This window comes from Amblyomma maculatum, chromosome 3, assembly GCF_055883805.1.
Source record: "Amblyomma maculatum isolate TAMU_Amacu chromosome 3, ASM5588380v1, whole genome shotgun sequence".
NCBI lineage: Eukaryota > Metazoa > Arthropoda > Arachnida > Ixodida > Ixodidae > Amblyomma > Amblyomma maculatum.
In genome coordinates, this window is record NC_139346.1 from 205,200,909 (window position 1) to 205,226,531 (window position 25,623).

At 46.9% G+C, this 25,623-nt stretch overlaps 1 protein-coding gene across 1 annotated transcript in view; it reads left to right on the forward strand.

Moving 5' to 3' along the window:
* Positions 1 to 612: 612 nt before the first annotated feature.
* The window catches only part of LOC146197500 (echinoderm microtubule-associated protein-like CG42247), an 82,729-nt gene continuing 57,718 nt past the window's right edge, over positions 613 to 25,623 (forward strand). The window contains exons 1-2 of the mRNA XM_084597191.1: positions 613 to 1,629; positions 14,372 to 14,648. Of these exons, the coding sequence (XP_084453317.1) occupies positions 985 to 1,629; positions 14,372 to 14,648 (922 nt within the window). The 5' untranslated portion in view covers positions 613 to 984. The remainder of the gene's footprint in view (positions 1,630 to 14,371; positions 14,649 to 25,623) is intronic.

Genomic DNA, 25,623 nt, shown 5'->3' on the forward strand with positions numbered 1-25,623 from the left:
ACAATCGAATAACAACCATTCGATTCGTATTCGAAATTTGGATATCCGCACACCCCTATATTGCAGGCATAGCTTCCGCGAACAACTTCACTACAGCTAGATCAGCGCACGAGCTTGATAATCAAGTTTGAGCGTTCGGTGTCCGTAATTAAAAGACGACGCAGCCCGCGGTCTCGCCGCACCACCTGTTTGAGCCGTTTTCACCGTCGGATGAGCACCGCGATCGTCACGGACCGCCGAGCAGGGGCTGAGGATGGACCGGGCAACCTTCACGGTTAATCAATGCGCGTTTGATTCGGAAGGTGAGGCGGAGAAAGAAGAAAGAAGAAGGAAAGGAGACAACGTTTTGAGAGAGAGACTTGAAGGAGAGAGAGAGGGAGCCCACTGGCTGGGGAAAGAGTGGGAGAGAGAGAAGGAATGACGCTCGCTGGAGCAGCAACAAGCCGCGGCCCGGTTCGCGTGGAATCGTTTACGTCGTTTCTATGGCGATTGAAAATAATCGAGGCAGAACCGCCACAAGTGGCTCCCTGGCGGGGAGGCGCAACGATCGAGGCAAGCGCCATTCTGCCCAGACACATGCAGCATGTGACGCTTCCTCCAGAGGCCGCTGTCTCTGAGGCCTCGCAGGAAGACGTGTCTCACCTGGGAGAGACTTTGGTCGCGTTTACTCAGACAGCGTCTTGAAGTCGTCATTACATGTGCTCGTTGGAGCGACCTTGAAGACTTGTACAACCTCTCAGTTCTGCTTTTCGAGCATCGAAGCTGCCTCTCAAGCTGTGGTCACCTTTACTTAGGCTACTTCATCCGAGCCTTCACCGTATCGACAGTGCTTCCAGGGCGGCTCCCGCGACATCACCCGACGTCTTTGGAATACGCCGCCTCATGACAGAAGGCACGGGGGCCGACTGAAAACGTCCGTCATCCCAGCACCGCTAGCAGTCGCCAGAAACCGGGCACGCAGACGTGGCGCATGGACCGGCTAGGATGGAGGCCGCCGGAGAACGGGTCGCCAAGGCCCCGCGGATACGCAAAATCAACAGCACACATTCCCGCTTCCTCAGCGAAGCAGCACAACGCAAAGCACTCATGGTCACCTTCTTCGCGAACGGGGATCCCTTCTCCTCAGGTATCAGGGTGTCCATCAACCCTGGCCGGGACTTCAAAACCATCGAGTCCCTGTACGACTACATATCTCAGCGCCTGGACGTCAGCAACGGCGTGCGCGTCATCTTCACGCTGGACGGAAAGAAGGTGTCTTCGCTGGACGAATTCGAAGACGGTGCTTCGTACGTGGCGTCGGGGACGCGAGCTTTCGCTCCTCTCGCGTACGGCCAGGCGCGCAACCGTGTCGTTGCCCAACAGCGATCGAGTGAGGACCCCAGCCGTCTGATACACCCGGTGGGCAACAGGAAGCTCCCCGGAAAAGGCGGCTCTGTCAGCCTTCCCGGCTCGGGTGGCAGGGACGATGGTCGGGTTATCGACGTTGTTAGCAGCCTCGACCCGGAGCACAGGAGTCGCGTCCTGTTAAACCTGAAGACGATGCAGACTTTTGAAGAGGTCCTCCGGGATCTCGGCGAATCGTTAAGCATGCTCAGCGTCAAGAAAATGACCACCAAGAAAGGGGAAGTGGTGAGTGAACCTCTAGCAATCACTAAGTTAGCTGTCAGTAAGTTTGTTAAATAACATGAGCACCGGACGTGACCTAGACGTTCATGCAAAGATTCGTCAAAATGGTACCACCGAATAGAAAGTAACCAGTTTGGTCAGTGAGGATAATGTGTTACTCTTCCCGTTTTCTGTCAGCTTTTCATCTCGTCAGTCCAATCCTTTTGTGTACATATACACTAACTCTGGGCGTTTTGCACTTTTTCGTTGCGTACGGTAAATTCACGCACGAGATATGTTGAAGTGCACGGGGTCGTCGAGTACTGGTCACCGTTTCTTTGGCGCCCGTCAAAATTGAGCAGTTTCTTGCGGTCCCTGGCGTTTACTGGGTGGATTTTATGCAGACTGATCGCCTTCTGCGGCTGAGCATCCTTTCTAGGACAGCTTTTTGTCGTTAAGCGTTGTCGTTCTTCACTCGGGCCGTGTCTTCGACCCGGACAGACATTTGCTAAACGAGCATTTTATTTACGAGCAAGGTCTTATGTTTATTCTGCATATAATTTTATTTTCGAGTCCCATTTTTAATGAATAAATTAACCTTCAATAAGTGCAATTTTCGCGTGAGTGTGAGAGTTGCATGCTTTGCTGGCCTTGTCTGAGAGCGTGTGATTCTTCAGCATAGTTGGAGGAAAGCTTGAGAAAATATGACAGAAAAAGTGCTGATAGTTACTCCATTACTGCTATTTGCCAAGTAAGTAGAAGTGCAGCGCTAAAAGGACATAACTGAATGAGTGCTTGTCTTGAGTCGAGTCAAACACCGAGAGTAAACAATGTTCGCTGTACAGTAAGCACGTTAGTGTAGTCAGCCTGACGCATAATCTTATTCACCGTTTTTATGAGTTGTATGAAACATTGACCCATTTCTACCACATGTGCCTCTACACTGGATGCAACTATAGAACAAGAGGGGAGTTTTTATCTGTATTTACACTACTCTTCAACCTCTGTTGCTAATGGCGCTTCCGTCGACACTTTTTCATTGTGAGGCAACAGTGGGCCATCACAAGATACCGGGCAGTTATGTGCATATCATTATGTAGTACATGTTCATGAGAATGCTAAAAGCTTCCGATTCGAGACAAAAATTTTGTTTAAAGTTTTTGTAGCGAAAGCTACACTACTGTAGGTTTTCAAGCCGTCGGCGTGGCACCGTGGCAGGAGCTAGAGGTACAAATTAAGGTCTGTCATTAGCAATTAAGCGAGTTACAAAGTGCATGTGTTCGAACCAGGATCAATGAGGGAGGCCAGTAGGTGAGAGCCATCAACGCTATCGCGTCATATCCTTAAAGGTGTGGCTTCAGGATTCTTGATCGGTTATTAGAATGTTTTCGTGTTTGCTTGCTCTGCATTGTCGTTCATATATGGTTATTCGTGTGGGCGGAAACCCCACACGAAACCCTGTTGGCTACTGACGAGAAAAGCAGACCAATAGCCTATATTGTTACATGTCGTCATATTTGTTTCACCGCATGGCCAGCCACTGACATTTCTACACAGCGGCCTGTGGAAGGAGGGAATGGGGTTAGAGTTTATTTTTCTCTTTTTGTGCAGATCAACTCTGTCTGTAGTGCTGGCGGTACCAAATACTTCGTCACGCAATAAATTACGACAGATGACAAATAGTGCTCATTGTGCTGTACATTGGACATCCCTATTACAAGTTAGGAGGCCACAAAAATAAGTACAGCAGTTGAAGGTAGGAAACGATCCTCTTTGATGAATGTCAGCCGATGTTTTTGACCGCTTTGCTTTGGCATTCATCGAAAAATCTAAATCAAGACGATCTGGCATCGTCACGACGCTTGCTGTTACTACAAGCACTAATAAAAATTATTGTCACTGCAGAGAAAGAATGATAAAATCTAGTTGGTTTGCACGACGGTGATGATGCATCGTGAGCACACGGAATAGCGTTATCGTAGGCAATAGCATACCCAGACGGCACTCTCTACCGTATAGCTGATGCTTCGCCGCTGCTGCTGTACGGCTCTTCGCTGCCCCATATCGGTATTATTTCCCAATTATTAATTCGAAAACATTTGTTGGCTCATAATGGCATGGCCTGCCATCAGAGCGTGTTCAAGAAAATAAAACGAAAGAAAATCGTGTCAGCGCGAGGAATCGAACCACCATCATTTCCTTCTCTCTATTTCTTCGTATTCTCAAGTACACCTGACTTATGCTGTACCGGACAGCATTCTTATTATACACCACGTGCATACGGGACTTGCGGCCGAGGCGTAATCCGTCATCATCGTCGTCGTCGTCGTCGTCGTCCAACTTGTCGTGACGCTGGGGCTAAGTCGACCCGGCCTTCACTCGGTAGCGTGTAGAGACTCCGGGTTGATGAAGGATTGAATCTTCGAAGTTGGTAAAATAAATACAAGCAGGTTTAATGGCACTTTGAGAAAACTTATTTACATGAAAAAAAAAGGTATATCAGCAAAAAGGCAAGCGTTAAGAGTTCATAGCGAGAAGCGTCTGGATGAGCCGTTTACACAGGGCTCAGAGCGTCATTTCGTGCTCTGCAACGTCCTTAAAACCCCCAAGTCCAGCCCCTCTCTGAAGATGCTGACCAACCAGTTCCAGGGCACGGCCCTCAGATATCGGCATCCAATCGAACACATCACTGCACTGATGGTCTGATGCACTGACTGGTCCGGTATTGTTTCGTCGGGCGTGGTCACTTGTTGGCGGGTAGAGCTTGGGAACGGCGAGGAGGTACATTTCTATTCTTCAGCAAAGATCCGATATGGTGGTTCCGGCAAGTGGATTTCCTTCTCAGAAACCCAAGTGCACGTGCGCGCCACATACTGCTCCCAGCATTGTCCCTTTCCGACAATTGCAAATCTTTCCTGCATTCCCGGGAATTCCTCTAATGGCCGTCTCGTCATGCTCCTTTCTTGTCCTGTACGTCAGCGGACGTGTCACTCTGTCGTCTCTTTTGGACAATAGGCATTCCTCACTTGACAAAAGCTCCTCCCGACGGGAAGGTTGAAGAGTTGAACAAAGCACTTCCGGCTATTTCCCACAGGGCGACGTTTCTTTGTACTTTTCTTTAGGTTCCTTTGACAGGGCCAATTTGGCATTTGCAGGGTCTCGACAAAGCAAAGCAGGCTCACACAAAAAGATTCATGGAAACAGGCTCACTTAGAGCCCTTGCACCAACAGCACATATCCACAGCACATATCCATGCCCTTGCGCGCAAGTGCGGACCATGCACGGTCATAACAAACTTAAGTCCACTGCAACGCAGATGACGCCTCTCCCGTATCCCTTTGGGTTATTCCCTGTTCTGGTCCAGGTACGGTCGCCTTTTCCCCTTCTCGTTCTCTCACTCACATCACTCTCTTTTGCATTTGCCCTCCATTGGAATGCCTCTCTGTCACCCTAAACGGCCATCGAATATCTGCCGTCTGCTCATGCACATTTTATCTTGACTTCAGTTAAAATATCATTAGCACACGTTAGTTCCTGCTGCCTTCGGCTGGTTACTCGTCTCTCAACGACACCCCCATCGTTTTCTTCGCCATACCTAGCTACATACCTGGCCTACCCCGACCCGAAGAAACTTTGCTGTGCCGCCTGTGGGTTGGTGTAGCATTCACAAACTCGTATTCTTTTATAGGCATGGCAAACAGCCCTGCATGTACAAACTGTGGGTGCGACGAGTCTATAGGCCACATTCTTTGTGAGTGCCCGATATACAGTGAGGAAAGACGGTGTCTGTGCCATACGCTGGAGCATCTAGATGGACGCCCATTGACTGAAATTAAGATTTTAGGTTCTTGGCCACGGTGATCATCTGCGGTGAAGGCCTCCCAGGCACTGCTCCGCTTTATGAAAAGCACAGGCCTAATCGAAAGACTATGAGTTTGCTGTTATGTTGCGTAATATGACTGTGCCGTGATGTGATGTGGCATGTCTGTGATGTGACTGTACTAGCTTCACCGATCCCTCTCAACTTTTATATCCATTCACCCTCTTCCCCTAGCGCAGGGTAGCAAATTGGTTTCTTTTACGGGTTAACCTCCCTGCCTTTCCTCCTCATCTTCCTCCTCCTCCTCCTAGCTACATCTTCCGAAATTTATTATCAAGCTTCTATCTTACCTTCCATATTTCTGTCCTATAGGTGAGACCTGGCATGACGTAACGCTTTTTTCTTGAGGGACACTGATAACCTTAGAACGGCTGCCCAATGCATTGCGTATACTGTTATTAATACTATTGTTATTTATAGCGATATCAGCTAAGTTTAATACAAGTAGGGAGCAAGAAAACAAACACGTGGTAATGATAACCTAGTCAATTTCGAAGAGGAAACGGGCATGGCCAGGGAAGTAGGGCGAAAGCTTTAAAGAGTAAGTGGGGGATTACGAGCGAAGGCAAATGTACCCGTGGCCGGCAGAAAGCCTAGTGGTTGAATTGAGATGAAGTTTGCGGCGATCATAGTGGCAGCAACTAACACAGCACCGGATTAGTTGGAAGGCAGTAGGAGAGCAATTGGCCCTGTTTTTGACTCAGCTCGGCTGCTGAGGATGGTAATGACGACGTTGATAGAAAGAGATGATATCATACGCCCCACATGTCGAATCAAGTCTCCTGCCGCTATTGCCAACAACAACAACAACAACAACAACAACAACAACAACAACAACAACAACAACAACAACAACAACAACAACAACAACAACAACAACAACAACAACAACAACAACAACAACAACGACAACGACAACAAAACAACCATTTAAACTCACTTTACGGTAGCGCCTCTCTTTCCTCTAGTATTGAGAAACACTGTTACCTTTGTTTCTTGCAACACACTTTCACTATTCGTCCCCTGGTTTGCTGCAGCCGGAAGCAGCTGTTTCTTCAGTGTGAGAATTGTTACGGCCTCCGTTCTCCTTCTGTGGTGTTATGCACTAGCCTTTCCTCAACGCAGTCATCCGAGTCGGCCGGTGCCATTTGAGTGAGGTGCTTTCGCAGTAGCGCGTCTGGCATCTAGTTCCGTGGACGCGTGTACTCCAAGGCTGATATCTGATGGCTGTGGTTGATGTTAATTTTGTGCCATTTGAATAATTTATGAACAACAGAAAAGAAGATGGGCGGAACTTGCTGCCGGCTATTGTTTAGTTTATTATCGTCAGCATAACTACGTCTACTACAGGCCGAAGGCCTCTCCCCGCAAATTAACCCAGTACTGTGCCAGCTGTGGCAAACTCATTCCTGCAAACTTCCTAACCTCACATTGTCGGTCTCTGGAGCTATTTCGCCTCAGCATATCTAACGCCAATAAACATTATTAATCAGTCAATCGGGTCACCTGACCCTTTCAGGCATTCTTTTATGATTTGCACGTTTTGGTATCCACTGCGTTACCACAAGTTGTCATCCGTTATATCCTGCCTTCGAATCGCATGCCCTATTCATACTCATTTTCATTTCTAACGTTTATTTCCCCAATCCTTGATTCAGTTTGCTCCCTGACCCAGTGTGCCTTCTTCCTGTCTCTTAGCGTCGCACCTATTGTTTTTCTTTACCTAGCTGTGGCCTCATTTTAAGTTAAACCATGTTTTAGCTTCCACGTTTCTGTTGCATAGGTTAATGCCGATAATATATAGCTGTTATGTAATCATCAGTCTGACTGCAGGGCGAAGGCCTTTCTTATATTCCTCCAATTAACCCGGTCCCGTGCTAGCTGCATCCAATTGACCCCTGCGAACTTTTTAACCTCATTCACCCACCTAATTTTCTGCCGACCCCTTCTACGCTTTCTATCCCTTGGAATCCAATTCGTTACCCTAAGCGACCATCGGTTGTCCTCTCTTCGCACTACACGTCCTGCCCATGCCCATTTCTTCTTCTTGATTTCCACTAGAATGTCACCAACTCCAGTTATTCCATCTCCATCCATCTCAACAGAGCTACCTGAGCTGGCCGTGTCACGTGCTTCCTTGACGCCACACAACTCGCCGACCTGTCAGTGCCCCACCATGCAACCTTCCAAAAGCATACTGGTGATTTTTCGCCCACAACGCCTTCCGAGTTGGCAGCTCCCGCCAACTCTGTCGTGTCATGTCGTTTTGTGACGTCCCACAATCAGCGTCCAGCCACATCACCTGCGAGCAACTCCCTGCTAAAGGCTTCAATATGATGATGTCACGGGTTTTCCGAAGGTGACATATCGGTGCTAGAGTACAAAAAAAATGGCTGAGGCTTAGCTTGGTTAAGCCTGGTCAGATGCGAAGCATATTGATTGCTAAACTCGGCTTTCCATGGTTACACTTGGCTAAACTTTTCTTTCCTTGGTTACACGTGCTTTTACACGGTTTAAACTTGGAAAGCACAATGTTTTCCCATCGCATAAAACTAGGTAATAGCATGACTCGTTCATCTCTAATCTAACTGTGTTACCGACACGCACAACGAACATGTCGTCCCCCAGGCCAACGATACTCGATTGCCACTACGCGAATATGTACGCAAAGCAAAAGCTCTTAGAACACCGACGTGCACGGCGTGAAACCGCAGCCGACGGCGCGAGCTGAACCCCCGTCTCTCCTCTGTCGTGACGTCAGCGTATCACGTGGTGTGACGTCACCATACCACGTGGTCCGCACGGCGTGCAACCGCAGCCGACGGCGCGAGCCGGTCCCCCGTCTCTCCTCTGTCGTGACGTCAGCGTATCACTTGGTGTGACGTAGCATTCCACATTCTTTGCACGGCGTGTAACCGTCACGAAGGGCTGTAGTTTACCTCTACCAATATGCTTCGCATAAAAAAATTTCCTCATTTGTTGCAAGTACTCCCGCAATTTTTCGCCTACTTGCGCCCTTCATTCAGTGCAGCTAGCAACACTATCTAGTGGCCGGCATTTTGAATCTGAAATTTTGTATTGTATCTTATGCTCATCATCTAATCTTATCTACAAGTAATAATAATTCAGACCCCCCCCCCCCCTCCCCAACATACGACGACAAAATATTGCCATGTGTTTTACCTCCACTGTTATTTTGCTCAAAACAAGACCTTTAAATACACTTTTTTGTTTCTCCTATTATCGAGAAGTCAAATAGACTACCTGGATCATATCAATCCCTTCCACCGCGTACATTTATTGGCAAAATTAGCCTTTTATAATCAGTAATTTCATAAACCTCGCTCAATTGTTCATAAATTTTTGCTTTGTTGGACCTTTTCTGTTCGCTTGCTTGTTTGACAAATTGTATTGTGTGTTTACCCTTTATTTTCCTAATCTGCACCACCCACTCCTGCTATAGCTCCGGAAGGAGTGGCAGTATGAAAAAATATATAGATGCGTAAAATACAGCAAATATGAAATAAGGAAACGGGCAATTTCAAAATGCATTAAATTGATTTCTTGTGCTCAGAAGGACACCAGAGGTATGCATGAAGACTTCTGCGGATATAAGAGGACAGGGAAAGCGTAGACACTATGGAAGGAACTGTTTTCCTATACATGAAGTGCGACATGACCTCTAGCGTACCGGACGCACGGAAATATCCCTGAACGATACTATTTATTGAAAAAAGTTATTTAACTACTAAATTATTTATGATTAATTTCTTTACTAGGTCTCTTCCTTACAACAGTTGTAGTTTTGGAAAATATGCTTGATAACAGATCATATTCACATTGTCCTAGAGGGCAGTTGAGAAATATTCAAAGTACAAGCCAGCCATTACACAGTAGTAAGTGAACATTTACTCATTAGCTCCTGCCCAATCGCAGAAATATAGGGATCTATGATATATGATGTAATGCGTTTCCACAAGCGACATGGATTATGAGGGGCGCCATGATGGTGAGCTAAGGAATTATTTCTACTATTTGTCTGGGGTTCTTTAACGCGCACCAGCATCGCAATGTACGCGGGCGAATTTTTTTTCGCCTCAACCGAAACGCAGCCTCTGTGGCCTCCATCGAATAACGTCATCCAGCCCATCAGTTGAGCACCATTACTACTAAGCCATCAAGGCGGGTTCTGGAAAAAATATCAAGTGCGAATCAGGAAGGCTGTCACGTAAGGTGACGCAACCTCACCGTTGTTGTCGATCGCATGCTTAGGCCTGTGCAGGTCTGTTGAGTCCGAAAAACTTGAGGATGAAAGCAAAGTTGAACCCGAGTAAATCAACTGGGAGAAAATAGCAATAAAATTTAATATATAAAATAGCAATAGTTAAGTTTATCTTCAAGCTAAATGCATTGAAACTGCGCTAGTGACAAATGCCTTGAAACGACGTGCCACCGCCTGTCGACGTGCTACCAAAGCACCAGTCGCCAGGCGTTGTTAGGTGGTGGAAGAAAGTTTAATTGCCAAACATACAAAAGGTGGGGGGAAGCTAGGGTGTTCCCTCACTGTGAGGAGACATCCTTACAATGCAAACAAATCTCTTGAAGCTCAGTTCTTCTAATAGCACTGCAGATAATCCGGCGCTGGTCATAAGAGTTTCCCTTCAAGACTCTGCCGTTTTCTGAACAGATGAACTTGTAAAATTTAGTAAAGAAACCAGTGCGCGACACCGATCAAGTATGTTTGTGTGCGCCTGTACTTTGTATCTTTCTCTACTCGTCTCACGGATGATGTGAATATGATCTCTTATCAAGAGTATTTTCCAATAACCCGGCTGTTGTAAGCAAGAGACCTATAGAATTTAACCAGGTTGCTAGGCCTTGCCTGCTCGGCATTGTCGTAACTGACGGTTTTTTTTTTTTGTTTTGTAAACTAGCCACTGTCTATCATAGTATGCCTAATGCTGCTGACAGTACACTCTAAACAGAATAATAATTTATGAACATTCAAGTAGATTTGGTTTCCGCAATGCCTTCGGCAGCGAGGCAGCGATGGACTTTCAAAACATCTCAATGAATTAAGGATAACGCCAATTTTCGAAGGCTGCCGCCCACCTTCTCTCTCGTGCATTCCTTGGACGTTTTACCTGCACGTTGGTCAAACGTCGTTACGTGCTTTTGCGCGCTCTTTTCTTTTTTTTTTTTGCTCCTTCTGCAACTTCCTCCTCCGCTGCGGTCCCTAAAAACCTGAGCGGTGCATTGAATGATTGCCTTCAAGAACAAATTTTGCGCAGTGACGCTAAATCACTGTACTTACGTTTCAACCGTCGGCATAACATGCTGCAGGTGGCAGGAGGGCTATTTGCACGCGATGCTCTTGGATTTCAGTATTTTGATCAATTATGTTAACGTCTTCAACAAATGGGTGAAAAGGAGAGCCCAGTAAACTCGAAGTTTCCATAAGTCCGCTTTGAAATGTGTTAGTTATAAGGAGTGCACATTGTAGAAGTTTAGTTTGTTTCGTAGACGCCATTATCTCTCTTATTTCCCTTCCCTCGTAGACAGGATGCCACTATCTCACTCCAAGGGCTGCTCTAGGTTATTAGACATGTTCGATGAGGTCGCTAGATTTGTCTAAGATAAAAAAATCACATGCGATCATTAAGGTCACGCTGCCCAGAGAGAGAGAGGAGAGAGAGAAAGAGAGAGCATTTCTTTTCCACGAAATGCTACTCGATTATGTTCTTATCTACAAAAAGAATAAAATGACAGAGGTATAATGTTTGTTTCTGATTCATTTATTGCTCAATGCTAGTGCACGATGCCTTATCTGGTTTCCTCTCCTATTCGTGCAGGAACTGTCGAAAAGCGTACGACGCCGATCGGGTGTGTTTGTATGTACGCGCCAAGTAGAGGCTTCATCGGTGCATCAAAGCGGTCGCAGCACCCTTCCCATTTTCTTCTCTCTGCGGCACCGTTCTGCATAAAATGCGTCGTCGGCGTTGTCCGCGTTGTGAGCTAAAAATCACGAACATGCCCCTAGCAGGTGTTCGTTTGCTCGAGACAAGAGTGGGCGCTAGATCACTTGGCATGTTGTCCACACGTTTTGGCAGGAGATGCAAACTCGGGAAACTCTTTTGAGGGCAGACTCGAACCCACGATTCTTGGATCCCAAGTCAGACACGCTACCCTTAGACCGCACGGGCACACTCGTACGGCTCGGTTGAAGCGGATCTCTGCATCTATGCAGGGTTACCACTCACATAACGCGGTAGCTTACGGCAATATGTTAATGGTTGTGTGTGACGTATTATAGGCCCAGATTACGGAATTAATCTTTAAACGAGTAGAACAGTGCTTGTACGCAAAACGGGGATCCGCAAGAGGAACCGGAGATGGAAGCTGTTGACATTATCGCGTCACAACATTACAGGCGGAACTTAAGTGCGTCTGAAATCTTAACGCGACAGCGGAAGAGGCCGTGCTTTGTCCAGAAAATTTGATGTCGGCGTTTGCGTTGTGAGCGAAAAATTATGAACATGCTTCTGGCAGGTGGTATTTAGTACTAACTGGCTGTCGGATTTTGTGACGTCACGAGACCACGTGACACGGCAGGAGCTTCCAACTTAGGCTCGCTCTTTGAAAAGAGAGGTTAAGACGGGAATGGAACCTGCCAGGACTCTCGTACAACTTGCTCAAAGCGGGGCTTTATATCAATTTTGGGCGGTCTCTCCCATAATGGTGCAGCTTAGGACTGTTTGCTAACGAGTACGTATGAGATAGCAGGGGCACAAATTTAAGCGTTAGAGTCACCCAATTTTTAACGCGATAGTTTTAAGGAACCCCGTCAAGCAGAGAATCTGGCGTCGGCGTTGTGAGCGAAAAATCACGAGCATAGCGCTGGCAGGTGGAAAATAGGTTCTTCTTACTAATTATGCGATGACATCATTAATACAGATAACACCCTTAAATTCGCCTGCGCTCAATAAGTAATTTAAAAATGGAAATATTCTATGAGCACTTTTGTTTTCAGTTTCATGCTGCCGTACTATAGTTCAGGCGACAGAAGTAAGTATGAAGTCATGTGAGACCCACAAAAAATTTGCTGTGGGTTAGCTTGGCTAAGCCCGGTTGGGCAAGCTAAAGCTTTGTTATGCTTGGTTACGCTGTGTTGCTAAGCAAGGTTAGACTCATATAGGTAACCTAGTTTCCCCATAGGAAGCTTGGTTAAACATGGTCAGACATGTTTCGCTGTGGTTGAGCTTCTGCACTGCTGTCGGCGAAAGCCAAGGGAATGCAGCCGCAGCACTGATGCCAGCGCGAGATTCCTCCATAGCTGTCTGCGTACTTCAATGTCACCTCAGTCGGGTCTAGACGACGCGAAGTTGTCGGGAGAATTTTGAAATGGAAGTCCCAGAAGGCGGGCAGATTGTCAGCAGTGGGAAGGAAGGGAAATGGTAGAAAGGAGACTGGAAGGCTGTGTGGCATTGTGCCAGGCAGAGTTGCATATTTGTGGAGATACGTACCGGTATGAATAAAGTTCAGCAGTGTGTGAAGAAGAAAAAGAAGAATCACCAGGCATGCGAAGTAGAAGTAGCGAAGCTACGGCAGAACAAGAAGCGAGCGCCGCCGCTGCCGCCCGTGCGAAGAAGCGCGGCGCCGGCTCCACGCGCCACCCCCGAGGTCAAATTGCCGCTTCAATGTCCATGGCTCGACGAGGCTAGTATAACTTTCAGTTTCAAACTGCAATATATTATATAACTGCAACTCCCTGTCATTCCAGATTCTGGAACAGCTTAGCATAAGACTTTGCGTGAAACAAAACTGCAAACCAGTGGGCATGTTACAGCTTTTGTAGATAGATGTGTTTATTCGCAGGAAGATTCTGTATGCGCCACATGAGCTCATGTTCATTTGTAACCTCTTTCGGCAGCCTGAAGCTAAAAATAGAAACTTAAAGGGCCGATCTGGTCATATCACAATAACTGCCATGAACCTGTCAGTCAGCCCTATTGGTCAACAAGTCCGTCAGTCAGAATCGAACGCTAAAAGCTTTACTAGCCAATCGGTCTGTGAAAGATTTCTGACATTTCTGTGATGTGATCGAAGCCTCACCCGGCCCCAGTATAGAAAAAAAGGAACTCAGAAATTATATCTATTGCGATCTATATGCGGTGACCCATAACTTTTGGAAGCGCTGAGGCAGACATACACGAATGAATTGGGCGGAACAAACGCTGCTTGTTATGATGCTATACCAACTAGCCAGCAAACAACCTTGCGGTGACCCATGTTTACGAATTTTCTGCGCAGTGCGTCAAAGCAAAATTACAGTGGGAAAATAATTGTGTCTCAGCCTCTTCAAGGGATTAGTGATCAAGCGAGTGCCAAAGTGCATACATGCGAAATCAGATCCGCAAGAGAAGCCGTAGACTTGAGTCGCTAATGCTATCGCGTCATCACCTTAAATGAGGAGCTTTAGCGTCCCTCCGATTTTTATTGAGCTTGCATGCTTTGACATAAACTGGCCCAATAATTCGTTTATAGCTCTATATCGTTATATTCTGAGCAAATGTTTTGGCTGTGCATCTGCCATCATACTTTTGGCGTCGTATTTTTTCCCTGACGTGATGACTGAGGTAAGAAGCATATTCCAGTTTGCTCCTCTCCAGTGGTTCCGGAATTATTATCGAGCCTTGCGTATGGCATTTGAGCCAGAGTGCAATGGCTACTGGGAAAGAAACATACTGCTTAACTATCAACTTTAGCCTGGTATTCTCAGGGACTCTGGTCAACGAGCACAACACCTTCTGAGTTACGGTTGTTCTAGTTACGAACATTCGACGAACGTCTGGTCTTGACCCATTATACGGCGCGATGCGTTGCAGGTGCGGAGCTTCTCCCAGCTCAAGTACGATCTGCGAGATGAGACCACCTTTGTCCTGGAGCCCGGCGACGACGACCCTCTGGTGCGCCGTCGGGCACGCTCCTTTAACGGTCAGCGTAGCCTCGAGCAACCGGAGCAGGAAGACGAGGAGTCTCGCAGCGACGGGGAACAAGAGGCGGGCCACGACCGGGACGCTTCTGAGTCCAGGGCGTCCCGCCGACGCTCCGTCATCAGTGCCAAACCTCTGTCGCGCCCAGAGAGCACCGACAGCCATCAAGGTTGGTGCTGTCCTTCTCAACTGTGCTTCTTACGCAAAAAAAAAAAAAAGAGCAGAAGTCGCTCTGTAGGATGGGATGCTTTCTGCCAAGTGGTAAACCTGTGCCTTTATAAAACATATATTTCCCTCCAATCAGTCCGACCTCTTTTCGTAATTTGGAGGTTGCCTTTTGTTGCAGCACTGCATGCCCGTCTAAAGGAGGAAAGACCATAAAAGAAGAACATATAAGCACTTTGTTTAGGTTTTATGAATGGTTGAGGTAGGCGAGGAACTTGTCAAGGCAGTTCCTTGTCAATTACAACCATGCGAGATAAGACGTGCGGATTCCCGAGAAGAGGTTTGCCGAAACGAGGTCCTAATGTTCTATTGCACCAGCTTCAGCCAATGGCATATCTAACGCAGCGTTTAGCTGCTGAGTAAAAAAGTCACAGGCTTAATTCTTGACCGCAACAACTGCGCTCTAAACGAATTTTTATAGGGGCATGTGAAATGAGAAAAGGCCGTGCAAGGATATTACCGCGGACGTCAAAAAATGCCAGGTGACGCCGCCTCGGCTTTCCGCATAACCCAGCTAGATGTTAGAACGCAAATTATGCGATGAAATAAACAAGTTATGTTTTGAGCAAAAGTATATACACTCACTGTTTAAGAACGTGGTTCCGACGGCAGCAGAATTTAAGCACGGCAGAGGTACAAACAACTCGTGAGGCGTGAATAAGACTTCCAGTTTCGACTGTGTCGAATAATGCTGGCCTCCCTCTCGCTAAGCTTTATCGTATGACCAGTGCGCTCACTGAGTCGCCACACTGTTTGGTGTTGTTGTGTCTTATTCATGCTAAAATAGCACCGCTGTTGTCGTCACATCATGAGAGCGGAGAAGCTTATCTGCTTTCGAATGAGATAAGTCACAGTCACATCACAATTATGCAGAGGCACGCTCTCAGTAGTGTGAAATTTTAAGTTAGAGGTATCACCTTCTGACCTCTTTAGCCAATATTTTTTATCGCTTCGTAGCATCTTCTGACACACCGGGAAAAGAAAGGCTGTGAAAGACATGAAGCGTCGAGGATCCATTGCTGTACACAAAAACATTAACATTGTATCTACGTTCGAGCAGTTTTCGGCGGTACGTTTCGGCTGTACAAAGCTCTAAACATGGCTTATGCACCGATATCTCACTCTTGGAGGTAGTCCAAAACAAGGAGTTCAGCTGACTGAATGACCACTCGCAGCGCTGAAACTATTTGGACTGTTCAGAAACAGGATTGGCCGAGAAAAGAAACGCGTAGCGAATAGCTGATTGTCAAGCCATGACTGGCTAGTCCCTTGAGACTCGACTCCCAAGTTGTACTCAGATTCCGGTTCAGAATTTAAATGCTGTAAGAATAGACAGTGCTGATTGTCTCATAATTACGAGTCATGTGGAGGCTCTGTCGCAGTACCACTGTTCATGGTATGCTGGCTGACCTTTTCCTTTTTTATTTCTAGCGCTGCGTAGGGCTGAGTTTCACTCGTCGCTGATATATACTGATATGTGAATGTCGATAGACACAAGAGGTAATGGAGGACCCTATATGCGAATGCTCTTTTTGGAGTGCTTCGACATGCACGCGTGGTGGAATCAGTCATGCTTACTGTGTTTGGACTGAGCGCGGTACTTATGGCAAATAGTAAAGTGCGTCGCGCTGACCGACAAAAAGCGCGAAATGAGATCCCGTCAAAGTGGGATAAGTGTAGAAACAATGTCGCTTCTGAATACATGAAACTTTTTAAGCAGTCCTTGCAGCTACCATTCGTGCATCGCTCCTTTGCCAAAAGTAGCCAAGCTGCATGGCTTGCCTTTGAGTCGCATAGAACAGCACTTCTGTGACCCCTCTAATTATAAGAATCTGTAAGGTAGGAAAAGGCATTGTCCTCGCTTTTAAAGGAATTTTGGTATTTAGTAAAGCCGCAGGGGCGCTACTTTAGGAGCGAGGAACAATTCATGTTGCCTGGTTACGCTCACCACAGACGGTAAGCACGAAGGTCCGAGCACTGCGGACGAACAGCAAGGTGATGGCACCATCACAGTCAGCAAGGATAAATTCACATGTTGAATGTGAGGAGGCTTCTCCGCGGTAAGATAACTGATATGATGAAGCACGCTTTCAGACAGCACAATGAAGGTCGAGCACAGTGGACGAACACGCTGATGACACAGGACGCATGCATTACCTCACGTGTTGGATATGGGGAGGCTTCTCCGCAATAAGCTTTATGATGTGGTGAAGCACGCTTTGGGGACAGCACTCCTGAAGGCTCGATCACAGCGGACTAACACGGTGATAGCACCGTCACTCAGCAAGGATGACCTCACGTGTTGGATATGGGGAGGCTTCTTCGCAATGAGATCATTGATACGGCGAAGCACGTTTTGGGGCAGCATACATGAAGGTCCGAGCACAGCGGGCGAACGTGGTGATGACACAGGCAGTACGCATGAAAACACGTGTTGGACAATGGAAGGCTTCTCCGCAGTAAAATCATTGTTATAGCGAAGCACGCTTTCGCACAGTCCACATGAAGGTTCGAGCACAGCGGACAAAAAAATTGGCGACGATTACGGTACTTCCTAATGCGAAATTGGAGCTTAGCTCATCAGCTGTTTCAGCTTTTTGATAGATTGAGGCAAATAATTCGAGCAAGACATGTATGTACAGTTACAGACAACTGGTTTACTGGGGACAACGGCGACGGCGACGACGACGCGAAATCCAGGAGGGCGCCAAAGAGTTTAATGCTGGAACGATGCTATTCGAAGTTTAATGCTGGAACAATGCTATTCGAAACATTTTTTTTTTAAAGCAAATGCTTTTCTTTTTACCGTAATGAACTAGCACTATATAAGCAAACTACATCAAAATATGATGCTTTTATTTGTGAGTTTGTGAATTCTCGGTTACAGCACATGTTACTCTGCAGTTTATTGTAGGCGCTCGCATTATTCATGAATTTTCTTTGCTGTGTGTACCATGTGTGGTCATGTCTTCCACTTGAGCTCTAATGCGTTGCTTTCATAATTGCTTCAAAAAATGGAAAGAAGCAGTATCCGTCACACTTGTTGCTGTGGACACCTGAAACGCGGCGTAAGGGAAGGAAAGAAGGTGGGAGTGAAAGTAAACTTGAGCTCCGAAGTGTGCCTTTCATATTATGATTCACAGGAATTAAAATGCGCAGTATCTGTCACGCTTGTTTCAGTAAGCACCCTAATCGTGCCGTAAGGGAAGGAATGAAGGTGGGAGTAAAAGGGCGGCTGGTTACGAGGGACAACGCCAACGGCGACGACGACGCGAAACCCAGGACCGGACGCCAAAGAGCTGCGCTCTAAAACAGCGATGGCACCGTCAGTCAGCAAGGAAGAACCGACGTGTTGGATATGGAGAGGCTTTTTCGCAGTAAGATCATTAATGTGGCGAAGTACGCTTTTGGGACAGCACGCATGAACGTTCGAGCACAGCGGACGAAAACATTGATCGCACAGTCACAGTCAGTAATGATGAAATCACGTGTTAGATAGGGAGAGGCTTCTTCGTAGTAGGATAATTAATGTGGTGATGCACGCTTTGGGGGCAGCGCGCATGAAGGTCCGAGCACAGCGGACGAACTTGGTGAGGACACAGGCAGCACGCATGAACTCACGTATTCGATGTGGGGAGCCTTCTTCGTAGTAAGGTTATTGATGTGGCGAAGCACGTTGTGGTTTGGTTTATGTGGTTTAACGAGCAGGGTAGGCAAAATTGAATAAAAAATCGATTTTTTATTTTTCTGCAAATCAAAACCCTTATTCTATCCTTTACATAGTCCAGTCCTTAATTTACCGGCACGCAAAATATTTACTCCGAAATCGACATTTTTCGAAGGCGGCAACCAGCAATGTCTTCTTTTTACACTTGCTTGAGACCTTTGCCTCTCCTAATCTAAAAAAAAAAAACACATTTTTTTCGGTGTCTATTTTGTTTATATTTAGCGGGGTGGTTGTCACTGATCTGACAACAGTAAAGAGCTGGATAGCACATTTTTTTTTTAGCCAAACAAATAATCAGACGCACCCGGATTACTCGCGACTCACGGCATTTTGTTCGCGCTTTGGCGTGTTTCATGGGCAACTGACATTTTCTTTATTTTGAAGCTGGATATTCAGCACTCATCCAATGACAAAGACAAAGAATTGGTTTAGCAGACTGCGCTTCCGCAGGAAGAGGCATGAATCGATCAGCAGTGACACCAAATCTCCGCAACACAATCCAGCGGCAGACGCCGCGGTCACCACGCGCGTGGGCATCGAAGCTTTCATGCTCGGTGAGACGCATGGAGACCATAATGGTAAAAACTTGTGACTGTAGCTATGACCTGATTGACATTAACCTTCTCTCGTTTGCCTTCGTCGAAAACTGTTAGTGTAAAACATGCGGTAAAGGATTTCCAGCTGGTTAAAGATGCTACACGACAAGGAGTTGCTGGCAGGTTCTCACAGCAATCTGTAAACTGGCTCTCAGTTCCCCGGGTCAGAACATCCAGACGAAGAACATCAAGCAACATGGCTCGAGTTGGCATTTGAGGTTATTTGAAATTTCTGCAGGGCGATTAACAGTTCGCTTTTTATGTGAAGCTGACTAGCGGCGACTATACTTCGTACTCAGGGCTACACGGCAGGCCACTAAAGGGGTCGGGAGAGCAAAGCAGCTGGTACAGAAAAGAAATATTGATAATGACGGTGACTAACATGCTGGTGGCTATTGAAAAAATTGCATCAGTATGTGTTTCTAGCGTTAGTATTGTAATAATGCTCTTTTTTCCACTTCAAAGGCAATTATCTCAAAACGTGAAATTTTGCTGCATTTGACCCCTTTGTTCAGGAACTACAGGTGATAGGGAGATAAAACTTAGTGAGTAATGAGTAAACACTACAGAGAGTCTACTGAACTAGAATTATGAAGGTTAGTGCAGAGAATTTTAATTTAAAGGATATTTACTGCAGATTTTGGGTCTAAAAACTGGTAGGCCTAGTAAAAAAAGGCTAAAAAATCCAATGTTCGGAAAACAATAATTCTAGTTCAGTATCACTACCTCAAATTTCTGGTTGCAATGATACCAAGATGAATGTTCTAACCTCAGCAGATCATGAGAAAAAGGGTAAAAAATATAGGCTGAAATGCATGGGAGGTATAGGGCCTATCCTGCTCCTTAACGTCATTAAGCGATTCAGCCTATGAGAGACGCCGTAGTAGAAGCTCCGGTAATTTCTACCACCTGGGATTGTTTATCGTGCACTGACATCGCACAGCACACGGACGCCCCTCAGTTTAGCCTCCATTGAAACGCAGACGCCGGAGGTCGGGATCGAACTCGGGTACTCCGGCATAGTAGTCGGGCATCTTAACCACTGCACCACCGAGGCAGAGCACGCTATGGAGGCAGCACGCATGACTGTCCGAGCACAGCGCACGAACACGGGGGTGGCTTCGCCACAGTCAGCAAGGATAAGCTCACGTATTGGATGTGAGGAGGCTTCACCGCGGTAAGATCTTTAATGTAGCGAAGTACGCTTTGAAGGCTGCACGCATGAAGGTCCGATAACAGCAGATGAACACGGCGATGGTGCCGGCACAATCATCAAGGATGAACCCATTTATTGGCTGTGAAGAGGCTTCTCCGCAGCAAGAGTGCAGAGGTGGCGAAGCATGCTTTTGGGTCAGCGTGCACGAATGTCAGAGCAGAGTGAACGAACACGGTGATGGCGCTGTCAAAGTCAGCAAGAATGAACTGGCGTGTTGGATGTGAGAAGGCTTCTCCGTAGTAGCCTAATAAATGTGACAAATGACACTTTAATGAAAACATTGCTCAGAGGGCAGGGAGCGCTATAACTATGTCTGTCCGCTTGGAAATTGTTCACTCATAATGCACTCATGCTAAAACAGAAAGCCGATGAACTTCAGCATATCAAGGAAGAAGTAACGGAAGTATGCAGACATAAGCGGGGGTTGTATAATGACGAATGTTGCCGCCATTCCGCCAACAACAGCGCTGAGATATTAAGCGTTGCAAGTGAAGAACTGATACTGCTCTTAATATCGGTTTTATCTGCAATCTCAACTTTTCTCACAGTCTTGCCGAATTCGGGTGTATCGGCTGCAAGGCCATCGGCTTCTTTAATTTGACCTTAACGGTGGCGCGAGGAGCCGATGCCCCCAGCTTCTTCGCATGCTCGGCGATTGCAGCCGGTGGCGCTTGCTTCTTATGCTGTCGCGCTTGTTCTACTTCGAGAATGAGCGTTTTGAACTTTTTAATTATAAATGACAAAGTCAAAAAGCTGGATAATAGAAAGTCCTTAATCAGTTAAACCACACTACCCCGCATCAGTGTGAGTGTCCGTAATGCCTGCTAAGGCAGCTTGCATTTATTTGTTCGCCATTAGCAAGTAAATGCTCACAGCCCGGCTGACATTCAGGCGGCCTCGGAAAACTGAGCCGTAAAGATGCTTTCCCGGCACAGCACGGACAATGCCAGGTCGCACGACACGTTATTGCCAGCAGTCTTCCTTGTTACGCATTAGGTTAGCGCAGCGTGCACGAGGCCGCGCAAGGACACTTTTTCTGCGAGTGCCCTTCACGCACAATGGCTATGTGACTCCCGTATACATTGTTGACTAGAGACGGCTCGCCAGAGGTGAGCCTATACTTGATCATCTCAACTGGGAACAGCGTGTTGCACGCTACGGTGCGTGACCTGTGACTGTTCCTTCCGCGCTGTGCCTTCTCTTTGCGGGGGTGCGTCTGTGTGTGTGAGTGTGCGCGCGAGTATTGACACCGGCGGCTAATGCGCCGGCACCGTGGCGGAGTCGGCGGGCTCTCTTCTTTGGATACGCAGTTCAGTAGAGACCCCAAAGAGAGTAGAAGCAGAGAGCCCAGTCGGCGTGCAGCTCGACCGGGAGGCTCTTCGTGGCTTCCGAGGCTACCGTGTCACGCGATGCCAATTGCCTCCCGCCCTGAACCGGTCTACGCCGCCTTTCGTTGTCTTCAAGCTCCGCACACACAGTAGACCACCGTCGGTCCGTTCGAAAGTTTTCTTCGAACGCTTGGAGGGGGTCTATCATGGCGTCCGATCTCAGTGCGGGAGGCCCTTGCGCCGTCGCATAAGTCTCCCACTTTGCTGAGACGTGTTCCTCGGGAAGATAGGCATCGCCTAGACTCTGCTTTCTCATTGTGTTGTCGTTTGTCTCTTAAACGTCCACTCGCGTGGATCGACCCGTGAGTCAGGTTCATTGATGGCTGTAGGCCGTTTAGCGTGTATGTACCTCTACGCTGAGATGACCCGTTATGATAGCGCTGCTCTAGCTCCGCTCGTTGGGTGCCGCCATGATGGTTGCTCTCCTTCCCTTCCTGTCTCATATTCTCCGCGGTCGTCTTACGCAGGCTTCTCCTCCATGTTTTTATGCCTGAGCATGCGCTTGCTGCGCTAAGCACGTCTGAATTTTTTGCCTTGAGTGTTAAGCCGTTATGTTCCTATGGCTTGGCGCTGGGCTACTGCCAAATGTCAAAACCGGCGTCTTCTCGAGCACGGAGGAAGGATTCATTAAAGCCATCTTGTGCGGGTGGGCTCCTTGTACACACATTTTTGTTTACTTTTATTCTCTGGCCTGGAAGATAGCTCTCGTGTTTCAAAGCCATCGAATTAGTAGCTGCTTATACAGGCACTGGCTCTAGTGACGCTAAATTGCTGGCCGATGTTCGCGCATGGAAAACTGCAATAAAGCGGAAATCTTCGCGTGAAACATACAAGTACTCCGTACTGCGTCGTCTGCTCATCTTCCTCGTTAAAAAAAAAAAAAAAAAAAAAAAGCCTCTCCGGGAGAGCTCGTGCTCTGATCAAAATTATGCAGTATACAGCGATTGCGTTTATTGAACTGGGATAATAATTGTAGACTTCTATTATTGCTGCGACCCGTCTGGATATGCATTGCTTGCCGCCATTTTTTTCTGCTCTCAGGAGTAGACGAAGAACTTCCAACCGATGTGAAACACCTACACACGAACGGAGCCCCTCCGTGGGATTAGGGCTCTTCACGGTCCATATTCTGATAGAAAAAGCAGTTGTGATATGGTTACCGTGAAGAGCCTGAAGAGCCGTGAGACACTGAAGAGCCGACAAGCAGTGTGGTTTCTGGTTCCGTCTGCTGACTACTCCGTCATGTAGTCAACGCCAACAGTCAGCGATAGTAGGCTGCGATGCTACGGAAACGGCGGAGTCAGAGACCGACAAAATAACTTAAACGGTTCTCATCACAAGTAATTTAAACCCGCGTCGAGCGATCTCGCTTCCCTCAGTTCGCCAACGCGTCGCAAAAACTGGGGGAACACGTTCACGTTATCACTACGCTGGTTCATGTCGTCATCGCAGCGTTAGTCCTTATCAGTGTGCATCTTTCCGTAACGCCCGAGGTTTCCTGCAATGGTACTTTTAGTATGGGTTCGCTTGGCCCGGAAATGCTTGGGTGTCTACAGTTTATAAATTTTGTTTATATCTTTATTTAGTTTATTGCCCCAAAGCGACTCAGGCTATAAGACATGGCGTAAAGGAGGACTACAGAGTTATTACGATTACTTGTTGTTCTGTAACGTGCACTGATATTGCACAGTACACGGGCGGCTTGCTTATCGCCTTCATCAAGCGGCCCCAGCGGCCGGTATTTGATCCCGCACGGTTGGGTTCAGTAGCCGAGTGCCGTAACCACTGAGCTACCGCAGCGGCGGGATCTACAGTTTTTACTCCTTTCATTCAGTCTCCGATTCCAAGGATCCTTGAAGGCTGGACTCCGAACTCACTCTACCATCTTAAAAACCAAGCCTGAGTTGGCAGCCATGACATGCGGTATCGTGACGTCACACATCTTGACGTTACACAGCCCGACGACCAGTCAATGCCCGGCCATTTCACCTGCCAACTGCTACATCTTCCAGATCCATGCCATAATTTTTCGCTCACAAGACCGACGCCGGAGTTCCTGGAAAACGGTGCCTTTAAAGCTGTCGCGTTAATATTAGCGCCAGCTATGGAGTGCCAAATACAATGGTATCTAAACAGTATGAAAAAAAAAAAAAAAGAAACCTGCTCCATTTCCCTCCTGTGGCTAATTGTAGTGAACGGGTAGTCTCGCCGAGAGAAGGCAGTGGGGTTTCGTGCGCAAAATGGCGACGAAAGAAGAAACGAAGATGAGATCGGCCGTTCCACTTTCCTCGAAAACGATCTATTGATCTCCGCGCTGCCCTCTGTTGTCGACATTTACAAAAGGAGCATTTTTTCTATTTTGTCCAATTTTTACAAGTTAAAGAGACGATAAGTATGCGCTTGCGAAAAGAGATCGCAGTCATCTTCAGTGCGTCGCTACCTGGGCACTAGGCTATGGAAAATAATGTATCGAGGCTTTGAACGCTTGTCTTTACTGCCTGACCGCATTATATTCCAAGAACTCGTATGTGATCGTGGTACTTTTGTCTTTTCAGTTTAAGTGAATTTATTATTAATCGATACACTCGCTTGCCCCTGATTCTCAAACGTTTCGTCGTGTATATTCTCAATATTCATTCGACTTCGGCTGAAGCCAACGCTTACACCATTTTTCTATCCACGCTTGTATCCACAAAATGGGCCTTTAGCAAAAGCGTCTATCTCGCTCTCATCTTCCAAGGAACTTTGCTTTGTCGCTGCAGTAATCGAGACCTTGGGCAAATTTATGAAGTTTTCTCAAGGTGTATTTGTAGCTCAAATCTTTTGATCTTTCCGAACGGTGTGTTCAGAAGTCGTCTCCTTGTGGAAAACTGAGCGAGTGTATAGTGTTTAACGTGGGTCTGAAGATTTAACTTCCTCTACGTCGAACAGCCAGAACATGTCATAGCGCAGACATGTAGATTTAACATGAAGAACGTTCGATCGTTAAGTTCTGTGTTATCGGTGAGTGAAAAATAAAACATACCTCGCACAAAATGCTGCATCACTCTTTGTTAATTTACATTTGAGGTAGATGCAAGCCTTCGGCGCTACAGGCACCTCGTTATCTCAAAGATGCGCAAAATGCCATGCTGGTAACTTCTCTCCTTCTTAGGAGGAAAATGCCTTAAACGGCCGGCCGAGCCGGTTATAGTGAACACGAGCCTATCTAATATGCACGCGCTTGCAATCTGCGCCTGTATAAACAGAAATTCACTTTGGAGCAAGTGCCAATCGAATAGACGGGTAATTAAGGCTGTACATGTGGTATGAAGGCCATTTGGGCTTACTATCAACTTTTATTCGATACTTCACTTTTTTCATCGTGTCAACACGTACGAGCCAGACTCTAAGAACAATTTACGTTTACACAGCATTTATTCTCCGGAAACATCTCTTAAAGGGTAGGTTCCCGTGAAGGAAAATACCTCTGAAAGTAAATCATTACAGTTATATATGGCTGGTTCGAAATCGGGTTGCTTTTAAGGAACGCTGAGGAAAACGTCAAATTTTGAGGGTTGTTAATAATCGCTTTTGCGGTTTTTTCTGGCTAGTCTGAAGAGGCAAGGCACTGATCAGAACGTGTCGTGAGATTATTGTAGTAGTGAAAAAGTCATGGCTTACATAGACTGAGCACTCCTATTTGACGAACGAGGGTTTATAATTTTAATTTGACGTTGAAAACCACATAACACAGACCGAGGCGTCCTCTTGCGGCGGAACGCTGTCTATCAGTTTAGTACACCATGAGACCGCACTTCTGGAAAATATAACTGATTTTGTTAAAAGCACAGCCTCCTTTTTTTTCAAGAGTACTCGCCATGCTTTATATTGTTACTCTATCCGCCTGGCTGCCTCGTCCTATTCTGGCTCCCGGCCCGCCGTGTGAGCCTCCGCGAGAAACTCATGCCCCGTTGCGCGGGCTCCTACCGCGTCTTGCAGCAACTTAGTGA